General features: G+C 42.1%; 1 protein-coding gene across 1 annotated transcript in view; it reads left to right on the top strand.

The window, feature by feature from the left end:
• LOC102692827 (putative uncharacterized protein DDB_G0282133) overlaps positions 1-11,595 on the top strand; it is a 78,512-nt gene extending 66,917 nt beyond the window's left edge. The window contains exons 47-57 of the mRNA XM_069191687.1: positions 453-551; positions 2,727-2,816; positions 3,714-3,881; positions 4,131-4,298; positions 4,617-4,736; positions 5,646-5,735; positions 6,633-6,800; positions 8,301-8,468; positions 9,552-9,719; positions 10,803-10,970; positions 11,484-11,595. Of these exons, the coding sequence (XP_069047788.1) occupies positions 453-551; positions 2,727-2,816; positions 3,714-3,881; positions 4,131-4,298; positions 4,617-4,736; positions 5,646-5,735; positions 6,633-6,800; positions 8,301-8,468; positions 9,552-9,719; positions 10,803-10,970; positions 11,484-11,595 (1,519 nt within the window). The remainder of the gene's footprint in view (positions 1-452; positions 552-2,726; positions 2,817-3,713; positions 3,882-4,130; positions 4,299-4,616; positions 4,737-5,645; positions 5,736-6,632; positions 6,801-8,300; positions 8,469-9,551; positions 9,720-10,802; positions 10,971-11,483) is intronic.
• Positions 11,596-12,736: the final 1,141 nt, after the last annotated feature.

The raw sequence follows: 12,736 nt of genomic DNA, 5'->3' as shown, positions 1-12,736 counted from the left end.
TTTTTCTTCAACAACAACAAGTGCAGTATCTCAAACCACAGATTCAAGTACAAAAGGTAGTACAAGTACAGCGATTCCATCAACAACTCTCCTTCCTGCCTCAACAACTATGCAAACCACATCAACTGCGCCACCAATTACAACAACCGCTATTACAAGTACTACTCCACCTGCTACCACCACAAGAATAACTTCAACTACGTCTACAAATGCTCCATCTATGGAATCTGTTGCATCTCCAACCACAACAGAAGCTCCAAGTATGAAAACCACTTTCCAAAGTACATCAGCTTCTTCAACGCCAACATCATCTCATCCAGCAAGTACGTCTCAACAATCCACTGATACGATAACCTCAATCAGCACTTCACATCCATCACCTGTAGCACCTACAGGATCTCCATCAACACCAACTTTTTCTTCAACAACAAGTGCAGAACCTAAAACCACAGATTCAAGTACAAGAAGTACTACAAATACAGCATTTCCATCAACAACAACTCTCCTTCCTACTTCAACAACTATGAAAACTACATCAACTGCGCCACCAAGTACAACAACCGCTATTACAAGTACTACTCCACCTGCTACCACCACAAGAATAACTTCAACTACGTCTACAAATGCTCCATCTATGGAATCTCTAGCATCTCCAACCACAACAGAAGCTCCAATTATGAAAACCACTTTCCAAAGTACATCAGCTTCTTCAACGCCAACATCATCTCATCCAGCAAATACGTCTCAACAATCCACTGATACGATAACCTCAATCAGCACTTCACATCCATCACCTGTAGCACCTACAGCATCTCCATCAACACCAAGTTTTTCTTCAACAACAACAAGTGCAGTATCTCAAACCACAGATTCAAGTACAAAAGGTAGTACAAGTACAGCGATTCCATCAACAACTCTCCTTCCTGCCTCAACAAGTATGCAAACCACATCAACTGCGCCACCAAGTACAACAACCGCTATTACAAGTACTACTCCACCTGCTACCACCACAAGAATAACTTCAACTACGTCTACAAATGCTCCATCTATGGAATCTGTTGCATCTCCAACCACAACAGAAGCTCCAAGTATGAAAACCACTTTCCAAAGTACATCAGCTTCTTCAACGCCAACATCATCTCATCCAGCAAGTACGTCTCAACAATCCACTGATACGATAACCTCAATCAGCACTTCACATCCATCACTTGTAGCACCTACAGCATCTCCATCAACACCTTCTTTTTCTTCAACAACAACAAGTGCAGTATCTCAAACCACAGATTCAAGTACAAAAGGTACTACAAGTACAGCGATTCCATCAACAACAACTCTCCTTCCTACTTCAACAACTATGAAAACCACATCAATGGCACCACCAAGTACAACAACCGCTATTACAAGTACTACTCCACCTGCTACCACCACAAGAATAACTTCAACTATGTCTTCAAATACTCCATCTATGCAATCTGTAGCATCTCCAACCACAACACAAGCTCCAAGTATGAGAACCACCTTCCAAAGTACATCAGCTTCTTCAACGCCAACATCATCTCATCCAGCAAATACGTCTCAACAATCCACTGATACGATAACCTCAATCAGCACTTCACATCCATCACCTGTAGCACCTACAGGATCTCCACCAACACCAACTTTTTCTTCAACAACAACAAGTGCAGAACCTAAAACCACAGATTCAAGTACAAGAAGTACTACAAGTACAGCATTTCCATCAACAACAACTCTCCTTCCTACTTCAACAACTATGAAAACCACATCAACTGCGCCACCAAGTACAACAACCGCTATTACAAGTACTACTCCACCTGCTACCACCACAAGAATAACTTCAACTACGTCTACAAATGCTCCATCTATGGAATCTGTAGCACCTCCAACCACAACAGAAGCTCCAAGTATGAAAACCACTTTCCAAAGTACATCAGCTTCTTCAACGCCAACATCATCTCATCCAGCAAATACGTCTCAACAATCCACTGATACGATAACCTCAATCAGCACTTCACATCCATCACCTGTAGCACCTACAGCATCTCCATCAACACCAAGTTTTTCTTCAACAACAAGTGCAGTATCTCAAACCACAGATTCAAGTACAAAAGGTAGTACAAGTACAGCACTTCCATCAACAACAACTCTCCTTCCTGCCTCAACAACTATGCAAACCACATCAACTGCGCCACCAAGTACAACAACCACTATTACAAGTACTACTCCACCTGCTACCACCACAAGAATAACTTCAACTACGTCTTCAAATGCTCCATCTATGGAATCTGTAGCATCTCCAACCACAACAGAAGCTACAAGTATGAAAACCACTTTCCAAAGTACATTAGCTTCTTCAACGCCAACATCATCTCATCATGCAAATACGTCTCAACAATCCACTGATACGATAACCTCAATCAGCACTTCACATCCATCACTTGTAGCACCTACAGCATCTCCATCAACACCTTCTTTTTCTTCAACAACAACAAGTGCAGTATCTCAAATCACAGATTCAAGTACAAAAGGTACTACAAGTACAGCGATTCCATCAACAACAACTCTCCTTCCTACTTCAACAACTATGAAAACCACATCAACGGCACCACCAAGTACAACAACCGCTATTACAAGTACTACTCCACCTGCTACCACCACAAGAATAACTTCAACTATGTCTTCAAATGCTCCATCTATGCAATCTGTAGCATCTCCAACCACAACACAAGCTCCAAGTATGAGAACCACCTTCCAAAGTACATCAGCTTCTTCAAAGCCAACATCATCTCATCCAGCAAGTACGTCTCAACAATCCACTGATACGATAACCTCAATCAGCACTTCACATCCATCACCTGTAGCACCTACAGGATCTCCACCAACACCAACTTTTTCTTCAACAACAACAAGTGCAGAACCTAAAACCACAGATTCAAGTACAAGAAGTACTACAAGTACAGCATTTCCATCAACAACAACTCTCCTTCCTACTTCAACAACTATGAAAACCACATCAACTGCGCCACCAAGTACAACAACCGCTATTACAAGTACTACTCCACCTGCTACCACCACAAGAATAACTTCAACTACGTCTACAAATGCTCCATCTATGGAATCTGTAGCATCTCCAACCACAACAGAAGCTCCAAGTATGAAAACCACTTTCCAAAGTACATCAGCTTCTTCAACGCCAACATCATCTCATCCAGCAAATACGTCTCAACAATCCACTGATACGATAACCTCAATCAGCACTTCACATCCATCACCTGTAGCACCTACAGCATCTCCATCAACACCAAGTTTTTCTTCAACAACAACAAGTGCAGTATCTCAAACCACAGATTCAAGTACAAAAGGTAGTACAAGTACAGCACTTCCATCAACAACAACTCTCCTTCCTGCCTCAACAACTATGCAAACCACATCAACTGCGCCACCAAGTACAACAACCGCTATTACAAGTACTACTCCACGTGCTACCACCACAAGAATAACTTCAACTACATTTACAAATGCTCCATCTATGGAATCTGTAGCATCTCCAACCACAACAGAAGCTCCAAATATGAAAACCACTTTCCAAAGTACATCAGCTTCTTCAACGCCAACATCATCTCATCCAGCAAGTACGTCTCAACAATCCACTGATACGATAACCTCAATCAGCACTTCACATCCATCACCTGTAGCACCTTCAGCATCTCCATCAACACCAAATTTTTCTTCAACAAAAACAAGTGCGGTACCTCAAACCATAGATTCAAGTCCAACAACGACTACAAGTACAGCACTTCCGTCAACAACAACTCTCCTTCCTGCCTCAACAATTATGCAAACCACATCAACTGCGCCACCAAGTACAACAACCGCTATTACAAGTACTACTCCACCTGCTACCACCACAAGAATAACTTCAACTACGTCTACAAATGCTCTATCTATGGAATCTGTAGCATCTCCAACCACAACAGAAGCTCCAAATATGAAAACCACTTTCCAAAGTACATCAGCTTCTTCAACGCCAACATCATCTCATCCAGCAAGTACGTCTCAACAATCCACTGATACGATAACCTCAATCAGCACTTCACATCCATCACCTGTAGCACCTTCAGCATCTCCATCAACACCAAATTTTTCTTCAACAAAAACAAGTGCGGTACCTCAAACCATAGATTCAAGTCCAACAACGACTACAAGTACAGCACTTCCGTCAACAACAACTCTCCTTCCTGCCTCAACAATTATGCAAACCACATCAACTGCGCCACCAAGTACAACAACCGCTATTACAAGTACTACTCCACTTGCTACCACCACAAGAATAACTTCAACTACGTCTACAAATACTCCATCTTTGGAATCTGTAGCATCTCCAACCACAACACAAGCTCCAAGTATGAAAACCACTTTCCAAAGTACATCAGCTTCGTCAACACCAACAACAGCTGAACCAGCAAGTACTTCTCAACAATCCTCTGATATGATAACCTCAATCAGCACTTCACATCCATCACCTGTAGCACCTACAGGATCTCCATCAACACCAACTTTTTCTTCAACAACAACAAGTGCAGAACCTAAAACCACAGATTCAAGTACAAGAAGTACTACAAATACAGCGCTTCTATCAACAACAACTGTCCTTCCTACTTCAACAATTATGAAAACCACATCAAGTGCGCCACCAAGTACAACAACCGCTATTACAAGTACTACTCCACCTGCTACCACCACAAGTATAACTTCAACTACGTCTACAGATGCTCCATCTATGGAATCTGTAGCATCTCCAACCACAACACAAGGTCCAAGTATGAAAACAACTTTCCAAAGTACATCAGCTTCGTCAACACCAACAACAGCTCAACCAGCAAGTACTTCTCAACAATCCACTGATACGATAACCTCAATCAGCACTTCACATCCATCACCTGTAGCACCTACAGCATCTCCATCAACACCTTCTTTTTCTTCAACAACAACAAGTGCAGTATCTCAAACCACAGATTCAAGTACAAAAGGTAGTACAAGTACAGCACTTCCATCAACAACAATTCTCCTTCCTGCCTCAACAACTATGCAAACCACATCAACTGCGCCACCAAGTACAACAACCGCTATTACAAGTACTACTCCACCTGCTACCACCACAAGAATAACTTCAACTACGTCTTCAAATGCTCCATCTATGGAATCTGTAGCATCTCCAACCACAACAGAAGCTCCAAGTATGAAAACCACTTTCCAAAGTACATTAGCTTCTTCAACGCCAACATCATCTCATCATGCAAATACGTCTCAACAATCCACTGATACGATAACCTCAATCAGCACTTCACATCAATCACTTGTAGCCCCTACAGCATCTCCATCAACACCTTCTTTTTCTTCAACAACAACAAGTGCAGTATCTCAAACCACAGATTCAAGTACAAAAGGTACTACAAGTACAGCGATTCCATCAACAACAACTCTCCTTCCTACTTCAACAACTATGAAAACCACATCAACGGCACCACCAAGTACAACAACCGCTATTACAAGTACTACTCCACCTGCTACCACCACAAGAATAACTTCAACTATGTCTTCAAATGCTCCATCTATGCAATCTGTAGCATCTCCAACCACAACACAAGCTCCAAGTATGAGAACCACCTTCCAAAGTACATCAGCTTCTTCAACGCCAACATCATCTCATCCAGCAAGTACGTCTCAACAATCCACTGATACGATAACCTCAATCAGCACTTCACATCCATCACCTGTAGCACCTACAGGATCTCCACCAACACCAACTTTTTCTTCAACAACAACAAGTGCAGAACCTAAAACCACAGATTCAAGTACAAGAAGTACTACAAGTACAGCATTTCCATCAACAACAACTCTCCTTCCTACTTCAACAACTATGAAAACCACATCAACTGCGCCACCAAGTACAACAACCGCTATTACAAGTACTACTCCACCTGCTGCCACCACAAGAATAACTTCAACTACGTCTACAAATGCTCCATCTATGGAATCTGTAGCATCTCCAACCACAACAGAAGCTCCAAGTATGAAAACCACTTTCCAAAGTACATCAGCTTCTTCAACGCCAACATCATCTCATCCAGCAAATACGTCTCAACAATCCACTGATACGATAACCTCAATCAGCACTTCACATCCATCACCTGTAGCACCTACAGCATCTCCATCAACACCAAGTTTTTCTTCAACAACAACAAGTGCAGTATCTCAAACCACAGATTCAAGTACAAAAGGTAGTACAAGTACAGCACTTCCATCAACAACAACTCTCCTTCCTGCCTCAACAACTATGCAAACCACATCAACTGCGCCACCAAGTACAACAACCGCTATTACAAGTACTACTCCACGTGCTACCACCAGAAGAATAACTTCAACTACATTTACAAATGCTCCATCTATGGAATCTGTAGCATCTCCAACCACAACAGAAGCTCCAAGTATGAAAACCACTTTCCAAAGTACATCAGCTTCTTCAACGCCAACATCATCTCATCCAGCAATTACGTCTCAACAATCCACTGATACGATAACCTCAATCAGCACTTCACATCCATCACCTGTAGCACCTTCAGCATCTCCATCAACACCAAATTATTCTTCAACAACAACAAGTGCGGTACCTCAAACCATAGATTCAAGTCCAACAACGACTACAAGTACAGCACTTCCGTCAACAACAACTCTCCTTCCTGCCTCAACAATTATGCAAACCACATCAACTGCGCCACCAAGTACAACAACCGCTATTACAAGTACTACTCCACCTGCTACCACCACAAGAATAACTTCAACTATGTCTACAAATACTCCATCTTTGGAATCTGTAGCATCTCCAACCACAACACAAGCTCCAAGTATGAAAACCACTTTCCAAAGTACATCAGCTTCGTCAACACCAACAACAGCTGAACCAGCAAGTACTTCTCAACAATCCTCTGATATGATAACCTCAATCAGCACTTCACATCCATCACTTGTAGCACCTACAGCATCTCCATCAACACCTTCTTTTTCTTCATCAACAACAAGTGCAGTATCTCAAACCACAGATTCAAGTACAAAAGGTACTACAAGTACAGCGATTCCATCAACAACAAATCTCCTTCCTACTTCAACAACTATGAAAACCACATCAACTGCACCACCAAGTACAACAACCGCTATTACAAGTACTACTCCACCTGCTACCACCACAAGAATAACTTCAACTATGTCTTCAAATGCTCCATCTATGGAATCTGTAGCATCTCCAACCACAACACAAGCTCCAAGTATGAAAACCACTTTCCACAGTACATCAGCTTCGTCAACGCCAACAACAGCTGAAATAGCAAGTACTTCTCAACAATCCTCTGATATGATAACCTCAATCAGCACTTCATATCCATTACTTGTAGCACCTACAGCATCTCCATCAACACCTTCTTTTTCTTCAACAACAACAAGTGCAGTATCTCAAACCACAGATTCAAGTACAAAAGGTACTACAAGTACAGCGATTCCATCAACAACAACTCTCCTTCCTACTTCAACAACTATGAAAACCACATCAACTGCACCACCAAGTACAACAACCGCTATTACAAGTACTACTCCACCTGCTACCACCACAAGAATAACTTCAACTACGTCTTCAAATGCTCCATCTATGGAATCTGTAGCATCTCCAGCCACAACACAAGCTCCAAGTATGAAAACCACTTTCCAAAGTACATCAGCTTCTTCAACGCCAACATCATCTCATCCAGCAAGTACGTCTCAACAATCCACTGATACGATAACCTCAATCAGCACTTCACATCCATCACCTGTAGCACCTACAGGATCTCCATCAACACCAACTTTTTCTTCAACAACAACAAGTGCAGAACCTAAAACCACAGATTCAAGTACAAGAAGTACTACAAAAACAGCGCTTCCATCAAAAACAACTCTCCTTCCTCCTTCAACAACTATGAAAACCACATCAGGTGCGCCACCAAGTACAACAACCGCTATTACAAGTACTACTCCACCTGCTACCACCACAAGAATAACTTCAACTACGTCTACAAATGCTCCATCTATGGAATCTGTAGCATCTCCAGCCACAACACAAGCTCCAAGTATGAAAACCACTTTCCAAAGTACATCAGCTTCGTCAACACCAACAACATCTCAACCAGCAAGTACTTCTCAACAATCCACTGATATGATAACCTCAATCAGCACTTCACATCCATCACCTGTAGCACCTTCAGCATCTCCATCAACACCAACTTTTTCTTCAACAACAACAAGTGCGTTACCTCAAACCATAGATTCAAGTCCAACAACGACTACAAGTACAGCACTTCCGTCAACAACAACTCTCCTTCCTGCCTCAACAACTATGCAAACCACATCAACTGCGCCACCAAGTACAACAACCGCTATTACAAGTACTACTCCACCTGCTACCACCACAAGAATAACTTCAACTAAGTCTACAAATGCTCCATCTATGGAATCTGTAGCATCTCCAACCACAACAGAAGCTCCAAGTATGAAAACCACTTTCCAAAGTACATCAGCTTCTTCAACGCAAACATCATCTCAACTAGCAAGTACGTCTCAACAATCCACTGATACGATAACCTCAATCAGCACTTCACATCCATCACTTGTAGCACCTACAGCATCTCCATCAACACCTTCTTTTTCTTCAACAACAACAAGTGCCGTATCTCAAACCACAGATTCAAGTACAAAAGGTACTACAAGTACAGCGATTCCATCAACAACAACTCTCCTTCCTGCCTCAACAATTATGCAAACCACATCAACTGCGCCACGAAGTACAACAACCGCTATTACAAGTACTACTCCACCTGCTACCACCACAAGAATAACTTCAACTACGTCTACAAATACTCCATCTTTGGAATCTGTAGCATCTCCAACCACAACACAAGCTCCAAGTATGAAAACCACTTTCCAAAGTACATCAGCTTCGTCAACACCAACAACAGCTGAACCAGCAAGTACTTCTCAACAATCCTCTGATATGATAACCTCAATCAGCTCTTCACATCCATCACTTGTAGCACCTACAGCATCTCCATCAACACCTTCTTTTTCTTCATCAACAACAAGTGCAGTATCTCAAACCACAGATTCAAGTACAAAAGGTACTACAAGTACAGCGATTCCATCAACAACAACTCTCCTTCCTACTTCAACAACTATGAAAACCACATCAACTGCACCACCAAGTACAACAACCGCTATTACAAGTACTACTCCACCTGCTACCACCACAAGAATAACTTCAACTATGTCTTCAAATGCTCCATCTATGGAATCTGTAGCATCTCCAACCACAACACAAGCTCCAAGTATGAAAACCACTTTCCAAAGTACATCAGCTTCTTCAACGCCAACATCATCTCATCCAGCAAGTACATCTCAACAATCCACTGATACGATAACCTCAATCAGCACTTCACATCCATCACCTGTAGCACCTACAGGATCTCCATCAACACCAACTTTTTCTTCAACAACAACAAGTGCGGTACCTCAAACCATAGATTCAAGTCCAACAACGACTACAAGTACAGCACTTCCGTCAACAACAACTCTCCTTCCTGCCTCAACAACTATGCAAACCACATCAACTGCGCCACCAAGTTCAACAACCGCTATTACAAGTACTACTCCACCTGCTACCACCACAAGAATAAATTCAACTACGTCTACAAATACTCCATCTATGGAATCTGTAGCATCTCCAACCACAACACAAGCTCCAAGTATGAAAACCACTTTCCACAGTACATCAGCTTCGTCAACACCAACAACAGCTGAACCAGCAAGTACTTCTCAACAATCCTCTGATATGATAACCTCAATCAGCACTTCATATCCATTACTTGTAGCACCTACAGCATCTCCATCAACACCTTCTTTTTCTTCAACAACAACAAGTGCAGTATCTCAAACCACAGATTCAAGTACAAAAGGTACTAAAAGTACAGCGATTCCATCAACAACAACTCTCCTTCCTATTTCAACAACTATGAAAACCACATCAACTGCACCACCAAGTACAACAACCGCTATTACAAGTACTACTCCACCTGCTACCACCACAAGAATAACTTCAACTATGTCTTCAAATGCTCCATCTATGGAATCTGTAGCATCTCCAGCCACAACACAAGCTCCAAGTATGAAAACCACTTTCCAAAGTACATCAGCTTCTTCAACGCCAACATCATCTCATCCAGCAAGTACGTCTCAACAATCCAGTGATACGATAACCTCAATCAGCACTTCACATCCATCACCTGTAGCACCTACAGGATCTCCATCAACACCAACTTTTTCTTCAACAACAACAAGTGCAGAACCTAAAACCACAGATTCAAGTACAAGAAGTACTACAAAAACAACGCTTCCGCCAAAAACAACTCTCCTTCCTCCTTCAACAACTATGAAAACCACATCAGGTGCGCCACCAAGTACAACAACCGCTATTACAAGTACTACTCCACCTGCTACCACCACAAGAATAACTTCAACTACGTCTACAAATGCTCCATCTATGGAATCTGTAGCATCTCCAGCCACAACACAAGCTCCAAGTATGAAAACCACTTTCCAAAGTACATCAGCTTCGTCAACACCAACAACATCTCAACCAGCAAGTACTTCTCAACAATCCACTGATACGATAACCTCAATCAGCACTTCACATCCATCACCTGTAGCACCTACAGCATCTCCATCAACACCAAGTTTTTCTTCAACAACAACAAGTGCGGTACCTCAAACCATAGATTCAAGTCCAACAACGACTACAAGTACAGCACTTCCCTCAACAACAACTCTCCTTCCTGCCTCAACAACTATGCAAACCACATCAACTGCGCCACCAAGTACAACAACCGCTATTACAAGTACTACTCCACCTGCTACCACCACAAGAATAACTTCAACTACATCTACAAATACTCCATCTATGGAATCTGTAGCATCTCCAACCACAACACAAGCTCCAAGTATGAGATCCACTTTCCAAAGTACATCAGCTTCTTCAACGCCAACATCATCTCATCCAGCAAATACGTCTCAACAATCCACTGATACGATAACCTCAATCAGCACTTCACATCCATCACCTGTAGCACCTACAGCATCTCCATCAACACCAAGTTTTTCTTCAACAACAACAAGTGCAGTATCTCAAACCACAGATTCAAGTACAAAAGGTACTACAAGTACAGCGATTCCATCAACAACAACTCTCCTTCCTACTTCAACAACTATGAAAACCACATCAACGGCACCACCAAGTACAACAACCGCTATTACAAGTACTACTCCACCTGCTACCACCACAATAATAACTTCAACTATGTCTTCAAATGCTCCATCTATGCAATCTGTAGCATCTCCAACCACAACACAAGCTCCAAGTATGAGAACCACCTTCCAAAGTACATCAGCTTCTTCAACGCCAACATCATCTCATCCAGCAAGTACGTCTCAACAATCCACTGATACGATAACCTCAATCAGCACTTCACATCCATCACCTGTAGCACCTACAGGATCTCCACCAACACCAACTTTTTCTTCAACAACAACAAGTGCAGAACCTAAAACCACAGATTCAAGTACAAGAAGTACTACAAGTACAGCATTTCCATCAACAACAACTCTCCTTCCTACTTCAACAACTATGAAAACCACATCAACTGCGCCACCAAGTACAACAACCGCTATTACAAGTACTACTCCACCTGCTACCACCACAAGAATAACTTCAACTACGTCTACAAATGCTCCATCTATGGAATCTGTAGCATCTCCAACCACAACAGAAGCTCCAAGTATGAAAACCACTTTCCAAAGTACATCAGCTTCTTCAACGCCAACATCATCTCATCCAGCAAATACGTCTCAACAATCCACTGATACGATAACCTCAATCAGCACTTCACATCCATCACCTGTAGCACCTACAGCATCTCCATCAACACCTTCTTTTTCTTCAACAACAAGTGCAGTATCTCAAACCACAGATTCAAGTATAAAAGGTACTACAAGTACAGCAATTCCTTCAACAACAACTCTCCTTCCTGCCTCAACAACTATGCAAGCCACATCAACTGCGCCACCAAGTACAAAAACTGCTATTACAAGTACTACTCCACCTGCTACCACCACAAGAATAACTTCAACTATGTCTTCAAATTCTCCATCTATGGAATCTGTAGCATCTCCAACCACAACACAAGCTCCAAGTATGAAAACCACTTTCCAAAGTACATCAGCTTCTTCAACGCAAACATCATCTCATCCAGCAAGTAAATCTCAACAATCCACTGATACAATAACCTCAATCAGCACTTCACATCCATCACCTGTAGCACCTACAGGATCTCCATCAACACCAACTTTTTCTTCAACAACAACAAGTGCAGAACCTAAAACCACAGATTCAAGTACAAGAAGTACTACAAAAACAGCGCTTCCATCAAAAACAACTCTCCTTCCTCCTTCAACAACTATGAAAACCACATCAGGTGCACCACCAAGTACAACAACCGCTATTACAAGTACTACTCCACCTGCTACCACCACAAGAATAACTTCAACTACGTCTACAAATGCTCCATCTATGGAATCTGTAGCATCT

This window comes from Lepisosteus oculatus, chromosome 6 (assembly GCF_040954835.1).
Source record: "Lepisosteus oculatus isolate fLepOcu1 chromosome 6, fLepOcu1.hap2, whole genome shotgun sequence".
Lineage (NCBI taxonomy): Eukaryota > Metazoa > Chordata > Actinopteri > Semionotiformes > Lepisosteidae > Lepisosteus > Lepisosteus oculatus.
This window is presented reverse-complemented; position numbering and strand designations above follow the sequence as displayed.